Here is a 21189-nt window from a genome sequence, read left to right on the forward strand (position 1 = left end):
GTTAGCACCACAGGAGAATAATCACAGACTTAAACCATACTAGTGAAATAGCAGATGTTCAACAAATATTTAATTTGTTGATTAAATTCTCTTAAAAGAGTTTGGATGGGACAAGAGTGACAATAGGTGCCATTTTGTCCTAAGCAAGTTACACATATTGTCTCAATTGAGTCTCAAAAATATCCTATGAACTATGTGCTATTTTTTTTTTTCATTTCATGTATGGGAAATAAGGTTTTGATAAATAATTTGTTCAAAATAGTTAACAAGTAATATATCTGGGGTAATGTATTTTATCGCCCAACACTTTGTCTCCAAAGCCTGCCCTTCTAGGGCCAGCCAGACAGCTCAGTGGACTAAAGTGCCTGATGAGGCAGAGCGCAAGGCCAGGGTTCAATCCCCAGCACAAGCCATGCTGGCCCTGCTCCCAGGGCTTGCTGAGCATGGCGGTACATGCCTATAATCCCAGCTCTTAGGAGGCTGAAAACAGGAAGATCACTAGGAGTCCAATCTACGTAGTAAGACCCTGTAGACACTGTACTAAATACATTTAAAAAAATGAATAAAAAATAAAATAAAACTAAGCCTGCCCTTCTGACCCATCATGAAATGATTTCAGAGTTTCTCAAACCCAGCCCTTCCTAGTACTCAGAAGCAAATAATGGGGCAAAATGACCTCCCAGAGCCATTGAATATGGAGGCTGCAGTCTCAGGCCTGACAAGCTCCTTTGGACTCTCACCCCAAAGTTTCCTGTCTCATCCTGTGGTCAAATTTGCAAAGGAAATGAGTAAGAGGTCTCACCCAGGATATCACAAGGTACTAAGAAGAGATTAGAGCCAGACAAGCTAAAGGACGGGAGAAATGGCCCTTAGAGCACCCTTGAGGAACCTCTAGAACTTAAGCTCCATGTCGCCTGAATCCTGGGAAATAGGATTCAAAACTCTGGTATGAGACTCCTCCACCCTATAGCAACCATTTCATATGCACCCTTGTGACTATATCTGAGTGTGTGTTTAAGAGACTGACTGACTGACTGACTGACTGACTGACTGACTGACTGACTGACTGACTGACTTTCAGGGAAAAGAGTCCAGCACTAATCACTAGCACTGCCACATGTCCTAGTTTGGGGTTTTTGTGGGGAGAAGAGGTTGTGTGCTAGTGTTTGCACTAGTAATGATTGAACCCAAGGCACATGTGCTACATAACCACTCTACCACTGAGCTACACCTCCAACTCTTTTTTTACTTTTTATTTTGAGACACAGTCTCATTAAATTGCCCAGATTGGCCTTGAACTTGAATCCTCTTGCCTCAGCCTCTAAAGTAATTGGAGCTACCGGTGCATATCTCCACTCCTGGCTACTTTCACACATTCTTAAAGATATCTGTGGCCCCAAAAGACACTAGATTAAAACTTCTCCTCTATGGGGCCAGGGAGATGGCTCAGCAGAATGAGTGCATGCCTGGCAAGTGCAAGGGCCTAAATTCAATCCCAGGTTCCACCAAAAAAAAAAAAAACAAACAAAAACAACTTCTGCTGTATGAGGGGGGGATATTATCTATTTCCAGGAGTCCACCAACCAGCCATAGTCTGGCATGTGGTAAGCACTCAATAACTGCTGAATCAGTGGATGATTTTAAAAATAGATTTCGATGGCTTGGGAATTGCTTTGGATGGTAGAGGCTCAGTCTTCAGCTGTCTCAACACCTCATCCCATTCCACGCAGGCAAAAGTCACTCACACCTCTATCCTGGGAACTGCAATCCTGGTAACTAATGAGAACTGTAGTTTCATTCTTTCTTCTTTTTTTTTTTTTTTTAAGAACTGTAGTTTCTAAAAATGCTTTCAAAATATTTATTCATTCACTTCAGGTCTAGGAAGAAGTGTTCAAAATTGTAATGAATGGTTTCTTGAAGTTCAGCCCTTTGAAGATGAATTACTGCCACATAGCATCTAATTTAGATAGCCTGTTCCCCAGCAGAGAAGACTGCAGACTACCCTAGGCCTGGGAAACAACAGAGACATCTGACACTCACACCTGCCGCTGAATCCTATGTGCAAACATGTAAATTATAACGCATACACTAAGTGAGATGGTTCCCGTTACTGCATTCCATTCTTTTCACTATGGATGCATAAATGCATCCTGATTGAGTATTACAGATATATTCTAGGCTGCAGGAAGATTACTAAACTGTAAAAGAGGTTGGAAATGTAATCACCAGAGAAATATAGTGACAAAATTCTTCAAGTTCTGATTACTTCACTTAGTTGTCAGTGAAATTCTTAAAGATTATACATAATATATATAATTTTAATACATGCTTATTAAGGCAGAGTATTTGAATAATGGTAGAAAATTTCTAGTTATTGTTCACTTAAGGTCTTGAGAACATACAGCAGCACATACTGTTCCGGGCCCTGAAAGCATGAGACACAATTGGAGAGTCTCATAGGTTTTACACATTAGTTGGAGAAAGAAACAAATAATAAATATGTCAGATGTGCTCAAGACAACGTAAGTCAGACTAAGAAACAATAGATGGATGGAAAATCAGGGAGGGAGGCATTGGAAAATACCTGAAGGTCACCCATTAGAAAATGCTTCCAAATAAAAAAAGTAAAATGGAAATTATATTAGTTAAATACAAGAGACAATGAACTGTTCATTCTAGTAAATAATGATTTACAAGATTCAAGTCATTTCCCTACACAACTACTGTTAGGGTTTAATAACTATGAGCCTCAAGTTTACATACATGAATAGTAGGAGAAATTAGAGATCTTTATGCAATAACTAAGCACCATGAGATGAGTGGCACTCATTTTGACTTTTTCTTCCAAAGATACACTGAACTCAGGATTTCCCTACCTGGCATAACTGGAAATGATCTGATGCCATCTTGTGGCAACTTGAATATTCGAATATTCATGTTTTACTCTACATGTTTTTTTTTTTTTTTTTTTTTTTTTTTTTTTTTTTTTTGAGAGAAGGTCTCTAAACGTTTTCCAGGCTGACACTGAACTCACAATCCTCCTGCCTCAGGCTCCCTAGTACCAGAATTATTCAGAATTACAGAAATTACAGAATTACCCAGAAAGTCATGAAAATTTATCTGAAGTCAGATTTTTAAAAGGGGTTGGAAAGAGGCAGGGCTGCTGTGAAAAGACCACAAGAACCCCAACCTAGGAAGACAAAAAGCAGGTGGATGAATTCCTGGACAGCTTTTCAAATACTGTATAACTGTGAAATTGACAGTGCTCCATCAGGACCAAACTCCCAGAAGACCTATTGAGCATCTTTGGCTTCCACACAGGATGTTGTATTAGATAGAAGCCGCTGCGAACATGAAGTCATTTAATCCTCCCTCAAAACAGTAAAACCTATTAACCAAAAAGACCTGGAGTCTTTGTGCCCAAAACCTGACAGTGTGGTACCTGCATATAATCAGTGTCACACTGGGAGCCTCCAGTCCCCCCTGTACTCTAGACTCACCTAGAAGCAAAATGGTCTGATGACCTACATTTCTGCTAAAAGCCCTCATCTTCCTTGAACCTAGCCCAGCAGAACACAAACTTCATTGTGCATAAGAATTACCTCACAAAGCAGTTAATGCTTATTTTTTTTTTATTCTTCTTTTTTAAAAATTTCTTACAACTTCCTTGTGATTATTTTGTGTTGTTTTTTCTTTAAACCAATCTTGCACTGGTAACCTGAACAACTAATTTGACGATAACACCATGCAACATAACAAACATTGTTGAATTCCTATTACTTTGTTTGGCAAAATTTTGTATCATTTCCAAATGCTGCTTTTTTCTAACACTATTTTGTATCCTCTAAAAAAAGTTTTAAAACCATTATTTGTTCAACATAAAAAAAAATTATCTCAGGAGCTGGGGGTGTTGGTACATACCTCTAATAACAGAAGGAAAGTTTGTGGCCAACCTGGGTAACTGAGTGAAACCTATCTAAAAATAAAATTTAAGGGGCTGGCCAGATAGCTCAGCAGATTAAAGCACCTGCTTAGGCAGATGCAGGAGCCCGCCAATCAATCCCTAGCCTGCAGTGCCGGCCTGGCCCCTGAGACTCACTGAGCCAGGAATTGACACTGAGCATGGTGGCACACACCTGTAATCCCAGTGCTTAGGAGGCTGAAAAACAGGAAGGATCACTAGGAGTCCAATCTGTGTAATAAGGCCTTGTAGACCCTGTACTAAAAAAGTAAAATAAAATAAATAAATAAATACATACATACATAAAATTTTAAAAATAGGGCTGGAAAAGTAACTGAGTGTGCCTTCTGGGTTCATTCCCCAGTACTGCAAATAAGAATTTGCCCTACAATTCTATGCCCATATACTGTGGATGCTACACTTGATGGGTGATTTAAGGAGTTTATTTTTTTTTTCAAGGTACATTTGGCTTCATCTTGATCTGAGCTGTAAATTTTACCTTCTTCACAGAATGAATAAGCTAACTCCTTCCTTTCTCCCAAAATATAAATCATTACAAAAATCACCACACATGTTGTATGTAACAGTCTAACAAAGGTGAAATGTAAACTCTCCTCAAGTGGCCACATACCACTACTTTCATTCATTTTTCACACAGTAAAAGGTAAATTGCAAAAAAAAAAAAAACTGCATGGTGCTGAGGAAGAAATGTAGATTAAACACATAATTATGAAAAGCGAGAGGCCATGAAATTAAGCCCATCTAATACAAGAATAATGGTAAATATGTTTATAAGTAGAGCTCGCTGAAGATTTGGTATTTACTTTTCTTACTTACTGCAGGACAAAATCATAATTCAGAAAACCTACTGCTAAGAGTAAGGAGTTGTTAAAATATCAATTTTGTAAAATCTCAGAAGTCTATGCCTGCCTTTTATAACACACCCTCAGAAGGGTCAGCGGCCATGAAGGAGTTGTTATACACCAACTTTCAAGAGGGTTTACCCAAGAGAGTACCAGGAAGCAGGTGAGCTGACAGATCTCTCTGATTATCCTGCAGAGGAAGCTGTGAAGACTAAAATAGGTCTGTCATAGTAACACATACACATTTGCTTCATAAGCTTTGAAAGAATCTGCTACCCAGACCGCTTCTGAGCACAGACCTGCAAGGGGATGGGTCTGCTGAGAACAGCTGGTGTTTAGTTGTGCCCATGTACACAGGCGTGCGCAAGCACACACACACACACACACACACACACCACAGTCTGTGGTAAATGCCTTTTATGAGCTTCATCAAATTAGACTTCTCACACAAAAGGCAAAGTTAATTTATACCAAGAGCAAATGAGTCATTGATTAATCAGAACTTCAATGATCAAAGATCGAACATTAGTGAGTCAACAGATACTTCAAATGGCTCTTCCTTGAAACTTCTTGCCAACACAGTGATGAAGCACAAGGGGCAAAGCTCAAGGAGTGGAGCCATGCAGGCCCAAACACCACCTTTTGTGAGACCAGGGCGTAGACCCAAGATGCATACACAAAAGATCCTTCTGCTTGAGGCAAAATGATTCTAAACAGTGCCAGCCAAAGCCCACCAGGCTCCCCCTCTTTCAAAAATAACCCAGTATATACCCATAAGGTATAACTTAGTGTCAGAGCCCTTGCCTAGCTAGTATGCACAAGGCTTCAGGTTCAATCCCCAGCAAAAAACAAAAAGAAAAAAAAAAAAAGTCTCAATAATTAGTAATGGGGGCCTGCCCATTAGCTCAGTTGTTTAAGTACTTGCTTAAACAAAACAGTCAGGCTCAAGATGCTCTGGTTTGAACCCAGTTTCTCATGGGAAACCAGAAATGCCCTCAATGTATCCTCAGGCTGCCAAAAAAAAAAAAACAATTAGTAATGCCACAGTGAGGCTTGGGAGATATTTTGTTGTTCTTGTTTGTTTGGGTTTTTAAAGGAAATTTTACTGAATGTAACTTAAAGGTGTGCCTATTTAAATTGTACAATTTGTTGATTCCTAGTATATTCACAGAGCACTGCAACCATCACTATAATCCAATTTTTATGATTCTCAGGAGAACCCCCACACCTGTTAGCAACCCTAGTCATGCTCCTCCACAAGAAGCCACTGTCTCCCATCTTTACAGATTTTTCTTTTCTGAATATTTCATATAAGTGGGCCCGTATGATACACTGGAGCCTTTGCCTAGGTTTTTGGTTGTTTTTTTTTTTTAATTTATTGGTGCAATTTATATATGCATGCTGATCATATCATAAGGAAACTGTGCTTGTACATGACATATCATAGGTCCTCTTTTTTTCCCATTCCCCTCTTCTCTTTTCAATCCTTCTTCCTCTCCTTATTTACAAAGCTTTGTTTCCATTTTATATGAGAACTGTAGAAAGGTGGGGGATAAGGGAAAAAAGGATAAAATAGAAACACAGTGAACTTCTTTGTAAGGATAGTAAATGATCACAAAAGGAAAAAAAAAAATCCTTTTATCTCAACTCTCCATTTATCTCAACTCATATCAATACTAAGGATTAAACCTAAACCTTTGTGCATACCAGGCAAGCGCTCCACCCCTAAGCTACATCTCCTTTTCTAATTTTATTCTGCAACACTGTCTCAGAAAGTTTCCAGGCTGGCCTTGAATATTTAGCCTCCTGGGTGGAGGACCTTATAGGTGTGGGCTAAAACATTCAGCTACACACCTGATGTTCCTAAAGATACAATTCAAGTCTACAAGATAACTGAGTAGCACTCTTTAAAACCATCATGGCACAGACAAACAGAAAAACTAGGGAGTGGTACTAACCTGGACGAGATCTGGACATGACAATTTAACGCAACATGGGATTCTCTGTTGAATCCTAGATTGGATAAAGGATATTAGGACAAGGTCCTGGGTTTAATCCCTAGGGCCAAATAAATAGTAAAAATCGTACTGGGGTTTGGGGAAGGTGCAAAGGGAATTCTTCACTTTTACAATTTTTTGTAAGTCAAAATATTTCTACATGTAAAGCTTTTCAAGTAAACCAAAATTTAAAAATACATGTAGAATGTTGAAAAACAGAATGAGCTTTAGAGTCTAAGAAACTTGACTTTGAACTCCATCTGTGAGATCCTTGCACAAATTACTTTGATCTAACAGTTTCTTCATCTGTAAAATGAAAACACTAACCTCAAAGAATTATAATAGAAAGTAAAGGAAATAATCTTAAGTAGCTGGTTGTGATACTAAAGAAAGAAACTCCAGGCATGATAGTGCACACTTGTAAAGCCATCACTGGGAAGGCTGAGACAAGAGCATTACAGTGAGTTAAAGGCCAGTCTAGAATATGTAACTGAGTTCAAGGCCAGCCTTCACTACCCTGTCTAAAAAAATTAAAATAAAAACAAAAATTAGGAATGAAGCAAGGCTGGGGGTGAAGCTCAGTGGTAGAGCTCACCTAACACAGGTGAGGTACTAGGTCTGATCTTCCCCTGAAAAAAAATTAAAAAAAAAAAAAAAAAGAAATCATGAACACATTACATTTAAATAAAGATTTTTAAGCTACTGCAGCATGGCATTGGATATGTTGCTTAACAGGTACCTGTCACCCAAAAATATCTAAATGATTAAAAATTATTACAACCTAATACTTCTGGTTTTCCTACATGAGCAAAACCCCAGAAGCTCATGCTTTACCAGTTCAGAAATGGGCTCCCTGACACTTTCTTGTGACACTGTATCATAAAAGAAAAGTACCAGAGTAAATATTTACTTCTTTCAAAAGGGGACAGACTGGTCCTAAGTACTCTAAAAGCTTTCACAGGTTTACAATTAAAATACGAACCCTGCCCCACACTGTAGGTCTGCCAGGTAGCCCTGAAAAAGCCTTTGTCACAAAAGTTACAGCTGTTCCCCTTGGCAGCAAACATGAGCCTATGTTCATTTATTTTAACATTTTCAGTGACAAAATAATGCACAGACTTACGATGAACCCCAAATATGGATATATAATGAATGAGTAACTTTTTCTTCTTTTTGGTACTGGGAATCAAACTCAGGACCTTGAGCCTGCCAGGCAGGCACCATGCTGTGGAGCTACATCTCTGGTCCTGAATATCAGATTAGTACTCTGATAGCTTAGGTATCTTTCACAAGCTAAATCATAATCTGGACTACATCAGTTATTAAGTACACTTTAAAATTATTTAAATGACATTGAAAAACATAATTTGTCATTCAAATATGTACTTTTATTCAACCTTACTCTTCCCTTCATTACTCTAAATTAGTAGAGATTTTGGGAGGCTACTTCTCTCTCCTTTTTATTTTCAGGTGCATGGAATAAACATAGAATAATTATCTTCATTCAACAAACACTTTTAAAGGACCTACTGTGTGCCAACATGGAGCAAACTATATCACATGTAAGTATGCATTACCTAATTGAATGACTTCAACAACTCTGCAAAATAGTTACTATGACTCTTATTTTACAGATGAGGAAACTGAGGCACAGCACAGTGAACGGGCCTTCATGCTCATGGGGCCGGTAGCAGCTCCACCTGGTGTCCAAGCTATGCCACTCACTTCTGTGCCATTGTCCTTCCTCACATGCCTCAGCTCCTAAAACGAAGGTTCGGTAAATAAAAGCAAACACCAGTACAGCACATCAAAAAGATAAATCAATATTATGTTACACTAGGCCTCTGCTTTATCAAATCATTTATTTTGGAAAGGCAGGTTCACTCTAAATATTCCTGGAACTCTGCTGGGAGAAATGTTGCACACATGTAAGTGTCAGATTTGCAAGGGAGAATAGATAGGATCAGAAATGGAAACATTATTAATTACCCAATCAACTTTCTACTCTAAATGGAAATAGCCATTCATAAATCCCCTTTATGAGCTTAAGGGTAAACACTCAAGCCATTTTAGTCAGCACATTAGGCTCCCAACTAGAATAAATAACATCTGAGGTCATGCATTGAAGCAAAGAAATTATTTTAATCTGTCTATTTTATTACAGCATTCAAAGTATGGGCATGTTTGTGAATTATACACTGGCTTCCATCTGAATTATACAAGACTAATGCCAAAAGGGTGAGCTTCATTCATTCACTGAACAAAGGAGCGCTGAGTACTTATGACATTCCAAGATCTCTCTGGGTACCCAGAATACACTTAAAACAAGGAAAATCCCCACCCGCTCTATTCAAATGACTCTTTTCCCTATAGCATATGAGAGCCAACCTGGAGAACACTGTGGTAAGAAAAGGATTAACTTGTCCCTGGCCTCACAGATACAAAGGAAAAGACCCAGTCAATACATGGGCTTCAAATTCCAGGTGGAGCTGAGTATGGTGGCTTACGTCTGTAATCCCAGCACTTGAGAGGTGGAGGCAAGAAGATCATTGGGAGTTCAAGACCAACGTGAACTACAAAGTGAGCTCAAAGCCAGCCTGAGCTGCACAGCAAGACCCTATCTAAAAAACTTAAAAAAAAAAAAAATCCATTTGGGTGAAATGTAAGTTCTCTTTGCATCCAGCACATGAAAGACAAGCCCACTGAAAGACCTATGTAAGCCCCTAGAAAAGTCAGTGTCCCCTGCTGCTACCTTTATCTACACAAATTCATGTTCCCTTAGTAGATGATCTTAAGTAAAAGGAAGGAAACAGCTACAAGTGATGAGGGCTAGCAATTCAAGGGGCATACAAAGAAAGAAACCATATCACACTGTCAAGTGTAGTGGCATTAACAGTTCCCAGAAAGTACAGTTTAGCATCTGATGAATAAACCATTTTGGGTTTCATAGCATTCTTCCATGAAGAGTTCATTGAGAAACACTACATTCCATGAACAAAGAGTACTGTATTGTTTGTTTTCAAGGTGCCACTTATCTTTTGAGAGCATACAGCTAATATTTTGCCTGCGGTACCCAAAAGGCAGGTGTAAGAAGAGCAAACATTCTTCCAGGTCTAAAAATAACAGCATACTGTAACTTGAAAAGCAACTCCTAACATACCAAAAGAAAGAGATCAGTAGATTCTATTTAAAATAGAGCTTCCTCAGCTCCAAAGCGGCTTCAAGCATACCACTGAGCAAAATCAGATCAAATGCTTCCCAGAAGTACCCAAGTGATTGTCCCTTCTGCCAAATGCTTTTCTTTGGGGGGTGGGGGAAGAATACGAAGATGAAAAGAAAAATAAAAGCATATTTTGTCAAAAAGATAAATCTTACTACCTTAGTCTTATAAAGTGTCTGCAACACTTTATAATTCTATCATCAACCATTATATTTCTGATCCTTACAGCAACTTTAAGTGGCAGAGATGGGCTGAATGGCATAACCATTCCACAGATGAGAACACGGGGCTGTGCTATCGAGACGTGCGTGTAGCTCACTACACAAGGGCTCCCAGGCATGCAAGCCAGTGGGCACCGGGCCACCCAGGAAAAGGATCATCCTTTTCTGTCTTGCATCAATAGTTCCATTTACTTCCTGCAAGCACCATGCACTGTAAGCTCGCGGGGCAGAGCCCCTAAGTGACTTTTCACTTTTGCCAAGGACACAGCACAGGCAGGTGAAAAGCACTTCTCAGTCACCCAACCGACCAGTAAGCACACAGTGACTGAAATACAAAACTACTGATTCTTGGTTCTTGGCTTCAAGTAACAGAGTGAAAACTCACAGCAAACAGATGGACTGATAATGTGTAGCCACGGAGTTCCTCCCAGGCAGTCTCTTTGGGAAGGACTGCATTAGCAACGAATACAGAGGATGGAAGCATAGTGTCTTCCATGTTGTCAACACTGTCCCATTGTTAAGATATTTAGACAAAAGTGTATCCCCTATTTCTTCAGCCCTCCCTCCTAAAATGCCCTCAGTTCTCACTCACTATGACCCCAGCCTTTGGCTAAGGACCTGATAAAAATGACACAAGACCCCACACATCTGCCATCTCGGGCACTCACAGTAAGGCAGGACAATCGCGAGTGTGTGGTCAGCCTACACGAGGCGAGGAAGCTCGGGCGGGGGAGGGGAGAAGACAGACAGGAAGAAAGAGGGATGGAAGGGAAGGATGAAAGGGATTAAAGGAGAAAAGGAAGGGTGAAAGGTGAGGGTATGATACCAGGTCCTAATTGAAAGCAAAACCTAAATTCCCGGAACTATCCCATGCAGCACCAATGAATAAATAAATAACTCAGGGCCACCCAGATAGCTCAGCAGATTAAAGTGCCTGCTTAGGGAGAGGCAGGGACTGGGATTCAATCCCTGGCATGCCGGTCCCGCCCCCGGGACACAAAGAGATGGTGACTGAGACTGGGCGAGGTGGCGGGCTCCTGTAATCCCAGTGCTTGGGAGGCTGAAAAACAAGAGGATCACTATAAGTCTGATCTATGTAGTGAGACCCTGTAGACCCAGTAAATACAAAAATAATAATTCAATCACACGAGCTCAGTCAACCCATAGAATTGTGTGAACCAAAAGCCTGTCATGGACTGGGGAGATAGCTCAGTAGAATAAATGCTTGCCTGGCCAGCACAGAGTTCTGAGTTCAATCCCCGGTAACACACACACACACACACACACACACACACACACACACACACACACAAAGCCTATCATGATTTAAGTCACTTACTTTTGGAGCAATCTGCTACATGCCAATGGATAACTGAAACATTCTGTGTTCTCACCCTAACACACATCAAAGCTGTTCCTCTGTATTCGACACAGTGGATCCACTCAATGAGAAGACTTCAAGACATCACACAAAAGAGAGTGAGACTGGACAAAGAACACGGCAGAGTTGACTCTGAAAGATTTTACCCCCTCAATTATCATCTGAGCACATATGATGCACAAAGCAGCAGAGCTTAGTGTAAGGAGGGAATGAAATGTGTATAAAATTGACTGCCTAGCCCTGGCAGATGGTCATGGAGGCCGAGACACAGTGGGCCTTGGATTCTGAGAAAGCAGAGATTGCCTCTCCCTGACAACAATCCAGAAAAGCTTTCCAGAAGAGCGATGCTGCCATAGTACAAATGCTAAATGCCTCTAAAGGCTCATAAGTCAAAGCCAAGTCCCAGGGTAGCATTACTGGAGCCTTTGGGAGGTAGCACCTTGTAGGAGGTCCACAGGTCACGGGGGGTGTGATCTGGAAGGGGACTGCTTGATACTCATCCTCTTCTCACTCTTCTTTTCTCCCAGGTCCAATGTAAGGTGTTCTGGCTCCACTATGTGTTCTCACCATTCTGTGCTTCCTTACCACAGGCCCAAAGCAACAAGGCCAGTTTACCATGGATCCAAAGCTATGAGCCAAAACAAACTCTCTTTGCAAGATGAAAAGGAGACTGTTGTAGTTCACATCCAGGTGTCCCCCTAAAGTATCATGGGATCATAGGCAGGGCCTTTGCAACGTAACTTAGTTATTGGGGCAGTAGAGCTAACTTGCTGCTAGGAAGTGGGGCCCGTCACACCAGATTACCTCCCTCCCCGGCTGCTCTCGGGCCCCTGCTTGCCCACCACCATGAGGGCAGCAGCTGTCCTCCACCATCCTCTCTGCCATGCTGCTCTGCTTGCAGCCAGCTAACTACAGACAGAGGCATGAACTAAATACCTCTCCTTCATTAAGTTTTGGATGTTGGGTATTTTGAGCCAGCAGCAAAGGAAGTAACTAAAGCAATAGTATTTCATTTTCACAATGCAAAGGTAAGACAAGTGGCCTTGGAGAATCTACTACAGTCCAAACTGCAGTGTGCAAACAAGCAGTGGGCACTGGCTATTCTTTTTATAATTCCTAACTTATTCTTTCCATAGTATATTCCCAAAAAAAAAAAAAAGAAAGAAAGAAAGAAAGAAAGAAAGAAAGAAAGAAAGAAAAGACGGCCACAGAAACAGCATGTTAACAGCATCCTACCCACTGCTCTATGACCTGGGTCTCCATCTGTGTCACCACCTATAATAGAGGCCAAGATTTATGAAGAAGGGGGGAGGGAGAGAAGGAGAGGGAGAGAGAGAAAGAAAGAGAAGAAATTTCATTCTCCCAAACCCTCTCTTCATTTACTTCTGGGTTGCTTGTATCTTACTGCCCAGTAGTGGCTGGCCCCTACATATTACAGCTTTTTCAGATCTTGCTCAAGAATATAAAATCTGCCCCATACCTGTAATCCCAGTACTTTTCAAGGTTGAAGCTAGAAGGAAAAAAGTTCCAACACGGTAATTTACCAAGATCCTGACTCCAAATTAAGATAAAAATAGGGTCAGGCAGATAGCTCAGCAGATTAATGCGCCTGCTTAAGCAAATGCAGGGACCAGCAATCCCCAGTGTGCCTGCCCCACCCCCGTGGCGTGCTGAGACAGCGATTAAGACTGGGCGTGGTGGCGCGCGCCTGTAATCCCAGCGCTTGGGAGGCTGAAAACAGAAGGATCACTATGAGTCCGATCTGTGTTGTGAGACCCTGTAGACCCTGTACTAAATACATTTAAAAATAAAAATAAAAAAACATACTCCTTGTTCCTGTGCGCACCAGACACCCCTAAGGAGCAAACCTTGGGCTGAAAGAGGGCCGCTGATATTATGGATGGGGTTCTCAATCTCAATAGTACAAACAATAACATTCCATCGGTCACTGGGGTCAGCGCTTTACATTCAGCATCTCTTTTGGATCCTTACAGCCCTTTGTTGGATTCATTGTCATTACAGCCCCATTTTACGGATTACAACCTGATGGCGCCCGCCCCAGGTCCCCCAGTTGTCCAGTAACAGTAAAATCAGAATCAGCGGGAGAAGAGCAAGCCGTGAGAACCCATCCACAGCCGCCGGCTTGCAGGGGGTCGCGGGGAGCTGCTGCTAGCCCGAGGGGACCCTCCCTCCGCGGGTGAAGCCCGGGGACCGCGCTGCCCCTTCCTTCAGGGCAGGCTCCTTCCAGGAAGCCCGCCTCTAAGCGCGGGCAGAGTCGGGGGTACCTTCCGGAGGAAGCTGGCGACCACCTGCTCGAAGGGGTACTTGTACACCTGGTGCAAGTCCACCGAGACGCCCATCCCCGCGCCCGCCGCGCCTGCTCGAGCTCCGGGATCCGATCCGCTGAAAAGCGGGCGTCCTCAGCCCGGCCGCCTAGGGGGCGGGGGCTTTTCCGCTCCTTTTTCAAACTTTGCAAACTTTATTGTCCACGAGGAAAGACAGACAGGCGGTGGCGCCCGCCGAAGCCCCAGAGCTCCGCCCCGCAGCGGTCGCGGTCTGGGTCCCATCCCGCCAGGCCACGCCCCGAGCCCGTAGTCGCCACACCCTGCGGCCTTGGGACCTCGCGTCAGCCTTTCCATCAGCACTGCCCCAATCGTAAAGTAATCGTGCGCTGGTGCTGACAGCACTCGATTTAAAAATGTGTTAACTACGGCCCTTAAACTTTAGGGGGTAACATGACCCTCCTCAGTGTTGCTTAGCCTGGTGTAACAGAAGCCAGCAAGTCATTGCTCACAGAACCAGAACAGCTGCGTGGGGATTGGGGCTTAGGCTTTTGGTGCAATGAAAATCGCTCACTCCCAGGAGTGTCTAAGAATTAGAGAACCTGGCTTTCCAACTCTGCAGGAAAGTTTTCTTTCCTCACTGGAGATTAAACAGAGGCTAAAGAGCAAAAGGATACAGAAAGAATTTTGCATATTCCAAATTTTAATTTTTTTTTTCAGCTGCGGCCGGTGCCGCAGAGAAACAGAAATGGGGGGGGGGGGTCTTATTCACTCTGAAGACGGAAAACTACAGGCAGGTAGATGAGGAAACCTCGGACTTGAGACCAGGAGCCTGAGACTTTTGCTAAGGGCAGAGTTTGAGAGGCAGGCTCAGTGACACACAAGGAGCTGATCGGAGTCTCCCTCCTGTGCACAGGAAAGGTAAAAGGAAGTTGTATCCAGGGCTGGAGTGGGGAAGGAGGAAGTCGTCACTGGGAAGATGACTGTTGTTTGGGGGATTTCAGCCTTGTGAATCAGGGCTATGATAACCTAGCAGCCTATACTCAGGCCAGAACCTATCAACTATCACTGAAGATATTACCACAGGAGCAAGTTGATCCATTCTTTCAGGGAGTTACCCAGCGTGTTTCTCAAGCACCTTGGTAGGCACTGTGGTTTCAGCAGTGACTTAAACTCGATCCCTGCCACCCCCTAGAAGGAATACACCAGGCGGCTTATCACCAGTGTATGAGGCAGGGAAGTAAAGAGGATGGGGTGACTCACAGGACAAGGGCCGTGGTTTTAGCTAGCCTGAACACAGACGTTCTCCAGGTACTACCCTATACATTCCCCTTGCTAGGAAGCCAAGTCAGAGAATCTGACAAAATCCCCACCTTGGGTAAGTCTCCTCTTTAAGAGTCACCCAAACAACTGAAAAAGACTGCAGGAAAATAGTACACCCATCATGACAGGTCTTTTTTTTAAGGTTTATTTATTTATTTGGTACAGGGTCTTGCTATGCACTTTGGATTCACTGTGGTCCTCCTGTCTTAGCCTCCAGCTGAGATTAAAGGCACACACTACCACGCCCACTCTCAGGGGGCAGAACATCATAGGGCCAGCATTGCATGCAGTAGGGATCAAACCCGGGTTCTTGGGCTTACTGGCAGGCACTTAGACCACCAAGCTATCTCGCTGGCCCTGACAGGTCACTTTTCAATTCATAACCACTAACCTCAAGAGGCCTTTTAATGGTGCCAGACCACTGCTCAACTAAAATTCTAAGTTTCTCTTATCTACCTATTCTCCCCACGCTGTTCTCACCTCAAAACTCCAACACCTCCTTTCTCAACACCTCCTCAGTCTCAAGTGACTACCTTGCTTTCTTCTTCACTTAGTAGGTAGAAAACATTTCTTCACTGCACATCAAAGGCCCTGCCTTCCCTTCAGGTCCTCTGAGTGAATTGTTAGTCCTTAGCGTGGGACAGTCTTTATACTTGCCTGCGCAGTCCTCAGGTGAGCTGACAAATGTTTAACAAGCACTCCTCCTTTGAACAACCACTGAAAGCAAATTTCTCAGGTTAGTAATTACAGTTAGTAATTACTACAGTGCAATTTAAATACTCCTACCACATTTAAAGCAGCCAATGTGATGTCACTATGTAGCTGGGAACAGAAGCTCAGGATGTATTGTATCCACATACAACACTAGACCAAAAAAAAAAAGACACTCGTATGGAAAAATGCAGCAATGCCATTATGATGAGATGAGTATTGACATTTAAAATATAATGTATTAATTATACATTCATATAATTTAATTTTAGCAATAGCTTTATGCAACAACCACATCACTAGAAGCTTCTGTCCTTTGTGTTCAAGGATACCTCTCTGACAATATCCCCCTTCTTTCTTGTATCATCAGCATTTGCTTCTACTGGGTCATTTCAACCAGCACATAAGTACATTGTGATTTCTTTCACATAAATATGACATATATAAAAGATACATACATATATAATCTTTCTCCTCCTCAGAATTGTGACCTATAACCTCTTGTATCCATTCCAACCAGTTTTGGCCTCCAACTCCCCACTGAATTCCTTAGTCAAGGTCATCAAATTGCTAAATCCAATAGTTAATTTTTAATCCTCATTTTACCACAGTTACAAGCAGCATTTCCTTGAAATATTGAGTGAGGACTGAGGTAAAGAATCGAGTGCCAAACTCCCACGCATGTTCAGTACATCCCCAAACCTTCCTTATAGGAAAAGCAGTGCCTGGGAGCCTATGCAGACCCACAAAGGAAAGGGATTTGCTTGTCAGAGTTTATGGTGGTGTTCAGGATCAGAGAATGATACTCCCTCTGGTCATTTTTTGGCATCTTAAGGAATATGAAGGAAATTAGAAGTTCATAGAAGCAGGCTTAGTGTCACACACCATGGTGAATGCCTGTAGTCCCTGCTACTTTGGAAGTTTAAGCAGGAGGATCTCAAGTTCCAGTTCAAACTTAAAGCATGTTGGGGATCTAGCCCAGCAGCAGAGCTCTTGCCTGACCCACGTAAAGCCCGGGGTTCAGTCCTCAGTGCTGATGCCCCACTGCACCATCCCTGCTCCACAAAGTGGCAAAGAGAACATGTAGACTCAGCATCAACATCATGCTTTCCTGTAAAGTTTGGAAAAGACACAGAGACATCAGAGAGACACAGTTGCCTCCAGTTCCTGCCCTGAGCTTTTGTTAACCCAGCTCATGTAGCAGAAAAACGCTGTGCTATGTTAGTTCCCCTGAATAGTCTTCTGTTGCACACCAATGCACCATTTCATTCACTATTCTAAAAAGAATCATTTAAAATCCATTGTCTGCTCTGTAGGCCTAGTGAACTTTGACCTAGGCCACTGCATGCTTCTCTGAGCCCACTGAATCCTAAAAACACTTTACACTGCCTGTTCTCTTCCTCCCCTATGGAAAAGTAGTATATGCTCCTGAAGCATTTTGGGCTAGTGGGTGATCACAATGCTGTGATAGTTTTCCTCCTTTTGCATGCTAGTAAATTTGTGTGCCTCTTCTCTTTTTAAATTGATTTTATGGGCACACTTCTGACACACAGAGTGATCACATTCATTATAGGGAATATGTGTCTGTACATACTATATGCATATACTCTCATTCTTCTCCCTTGTCTTCAATCCTGTTTTCGCCTCACTCTTTCCAAGCTCTGCATTTCATTTTTCTTGATGCTATTATGAAAGATGTTATTTCTCTAATTTCTCCCTCAGTGAGTTTGTTATTTGTGTACAGGATTGATTTTTAGGCATTGATTTTGTGTCCTGCTACTGAATTTGGTTATTAAATCTAGTGGTCTTTTGGTGGAATTTTCTTTGGAGGAATTCTATGTAGAGTGCCACAACATCTGAAAATATTAATAATTTAATTTCTTCCTTTCTTTTCCTTATTCCATTTATTTTTTTTCTCTTGTCTAATTGCTCTTGCTAATGCTTCCAGAGCTATTTTGAACAGTAATGGTGATAGCGAACGTCTTTTTCCCTGGTTTTAGAGTAAATGCTTTCAGTTTTTGACCACTGAGCATAATGTTGGTTGTTAGTGTGTAATAGAGGCCTTCTATCAAATTGAGATAAACACCTTCTAAGATTCTAGTTTTCTGGAGTGTTTTTAATCATGAATGGGAGTTGGACTTTGTCAAATGCTTTTTCTGTATCTATTGGTATACCTGTGTGGGTTTTTGTCCTTGTTTCTGTTAATGTGGCATATTACACTTATTGATTTGTGTGTGTTGAACCAGCCCTGCAACTCTGGGATGAATCCTACCTGGTCATGGTGAATGATCTTCTTGATGACTTGCTGCATCCTGTTTGGCAGTATCTCACTGAGAATGTTTGCATCTCTGTTCACTGGGGAGACTGGCCTGTAGTTCTCTTTTGGGCTAGATCCTTCTCTGGTTCTCGTGTCAGGGTAGTGTTTACTTCTAAGAATGAGTTTGGGAGTATTAATTCTGTCTTAGTTACTCTTCTCTCATTGCTGGGACAAATACCCGACACTCAAAATGAAGGAAGGAAAGGTTTATTTAGCTCACAGTTACTGGAGGTTTCAGTCCATACTCAGCTGGGTCCAACGCAGAGCAGCACAGAGCAGAAAGCAACCTTTCATGGTGGTGACAAAGAGCAAGAGTGCAAGGGAGGGGTAGCAGCAGCTCAAGCAGCTAGCTTCTCTTCCCACCTTACATTGTAATGCAAATTACCTGCCCCAGGGTAGGGGAAGTACACCTATGGGTAATCCCAGCAGTACTAAAACCCATAATCCCAGCCTTGGATCACACATAATCCTAGTGGATCATGAGTTAACACACACTCTAGAAGTCCTCACCCCATGACTGCATGAGGCTTTGGGGGGACAACTAGACACAAACCATAACAGCTTCCCTTTCAATTTTATTAAAGAGTTTGAGGAATACTGGTATTATATATACTCTAAAGATCTTGTAAACTTCAGCAACTCAGTCCAATCTTTTAGGACTTGGGCTTTTCTTTGTTGGTTGTTTTTTAATTACTTATTTAGTTTCATTAACTTAGGTTATTTAGAATTTTTATTTTTCTTGATTTGACCTTGATAATTTATTTCTAGGATTTCATCTGAGTTTTGGTCTTATTTAGAGTACAGGTTCTTAAAGTAAGTATTGAAAATCTTCTGGCTTTCTGCTGGATTCATTGTGATTTTGCCCATCTCATTCCTAATTGCTTAGGTTTGAGTATTTTCTTTCCTTTTTTGATAAAGTTGGCTAAAGGCTTGTGTATTTCATTTAATCTTAAAGAACCAACTCATTGATTCATTGATTCCTTCTATCATTTTTTTAACTTCAATTGCTTTAATGCACTTAAATTTTTCATTTCCTCCCTTTTATGCACTTTGAGGGTTTTTTATTTGTTTTTAATGTATTTAGTACAGAGTCTACAGGATTTCACTACACAGATCGGACTCATAGTAATCCTCTTGTTTTAAGCCTCCCACACACTGGGATTACAGGCACGCACCACCACACCCAGTCTCCACAGCCATCTCAGCACACTCCAGGGGCAGGGCCAGCACAGCACCCCCAGGATCAAACCCTAGGCAGGTGCTTTAATCCTCTGAACTATCTGACTGACCCTTACACTTTGGGTTTAACTTGCTCTTCTTTTTCTAGGAGCATGAGCTTCAACTTTATTTATTTGGACTCACTTGGGTGTTTGTTTGTTTGTTTGTTTGTTTGTTTTTTGCGGAACCAGGGATTGAACTCAGGCCCTTGCGCTTGCCAGCAAAGTGCTTATTCCACTGAGGCATCTCCTCGGCCCCTCACTCTGGTTTTTTGATGTTAGAATTCACATTGTAAATTTCCTTCATGCAACTCCTTTCATTTTATCACATACATTTGATTATATCATATTGGCATTATCATTTAATTGCAAAAATTATCTAATTTTTTCTTTAATTCATTATTTAATTTCCATGGTTTATGTGGTTTTTGTGGTTTCTTTTGCAAATGATTTCCAACTTCATTTCACTTTGATCTAATACTATGCATGAGACAATTTCAATTTCTTTTAATTTACTTAGACATGTTCTATGAAATAATATGTGATCTATTTTGGGTTTTTTGTTTCTCTTTTGGGTTTTGTTTTGTTTTGGGTTTTTTGTTTTTTGTATTTTAGGAAAGGGTCTACAGGGTGTTCAAGGTCTTACTACTAGTTCAGACTCCTAGTTATTTGCCTGTTCACAGCCTCTCAAGAGGTGTGATTACACTCATGTGCCACCATGGCCAGTCTCAATTGCTGTCTCAGCATGCCCTGGAGGCAGGGCCAGCACAGCAGGCCCAGAGATCAAACCCCCAGCCCTTATGCCTGCTGGCAGGCACTGTAATCCACTGAGCTATTAGGTTAGCCATATATGATCTATTTTGAAGAAAGTCCCACATGCAGCTGAGAAAAATGTGTATCCTGCTATTATGAGGTGGGACGCTCTGTAGATATCTACTAACTCCCTTTGTTCAAAGATTTTGTTCAGCTCTGACATTTCTTTACTGATTTTTTTTGTTTAGCTGATCTGTTTGTGACAATGATATACTGTGGTCCCCAGTTATGACTGTATTAGTGCTTATCTGACTTTTCATATCCATTCATGTTTCTTTTAAATACTTGATGCAGACACACTTATGATGTTAACTCTCCCTCTTGGATAGTTCCATTAACAAATATGTAGTGACCTTCTTTGTCTCTTCTGATAGTCTGGACTTGAAATCCACTTTTTCTGCTAAGGTAATAGCTACCCATGCTTTGTTCCATGTTAATGTCACATGCAGTATTGTTTTCCATCCTTTAACTTTCAGTCTATGAATTTCTTGTTTAGTTAAATACATTTTTTGTATGCAGTATGTTATTGAATCTCATTTCTTGATCCATTCTGCCAATGTTTCTTTCACTTGGTGAATTGAGACTATTGACCTTAGTGGTTATAATTGATATGTATTAACTTAGTCTTTATCATATTGTTTTCCTGTTGTTGGTTCTCTTTCTTTCCCCCCTACTTAATTGCTTGCCTTGCCTGGTAGATTTAATCCATTGTGATTCTTAGAATCATTGTCTCTTCCTAGAATATCTTTAAGAGCTGGCTTTGGAGTGCACATTTGATGAACATGAATTTCTTTTTTTTTATTGTAATTTTATTTCATTTTGAAGAGTTAAAAACAAAAGCAAGAACAAAGATCAGAAACAAGGTAAAATACAACAATACATA

General features: G+C 41.4%; 1 protein-coding gene across 1 annotated transcript in view; it reads right to left on the reverse strand.

The window, feature by feature from the left end:
* Positions 1-14075, reverse strand: part of Prelid2 (PRELI domain containing 2) — a 108640-nt gene extending 94565 nt beyond the window's left edge. The window contains exon 1 of the mRNA XM_004631232.2: positions 13929-14075. Coding sequence (XP_004631289.1) covers positions 13929-14003 — 75 coding nt within the window. The 5' untranslated portion in view covers positions 14004-14075. The remainder of the gene's footprint in view (positions 1-13928) is intronic.
* Positions 14076-21189: the final 7114 nt, after the last annotated feature.

This window comes from Octodon degus, unplaced genomic scaffold, assembly GCF_000260255.1.
Source record: "Octodon degus isolate 3935 unplaced genomic scaffold, OctDeg1.0 scaffold00040, whole genome shotgun sequence".
Classification (NCBI taxonomy): Eukaryota; Metazoa; Chordata; class Mammalia; order Rodentia; family Octodontidae; genus Octodon; species Octodon degus.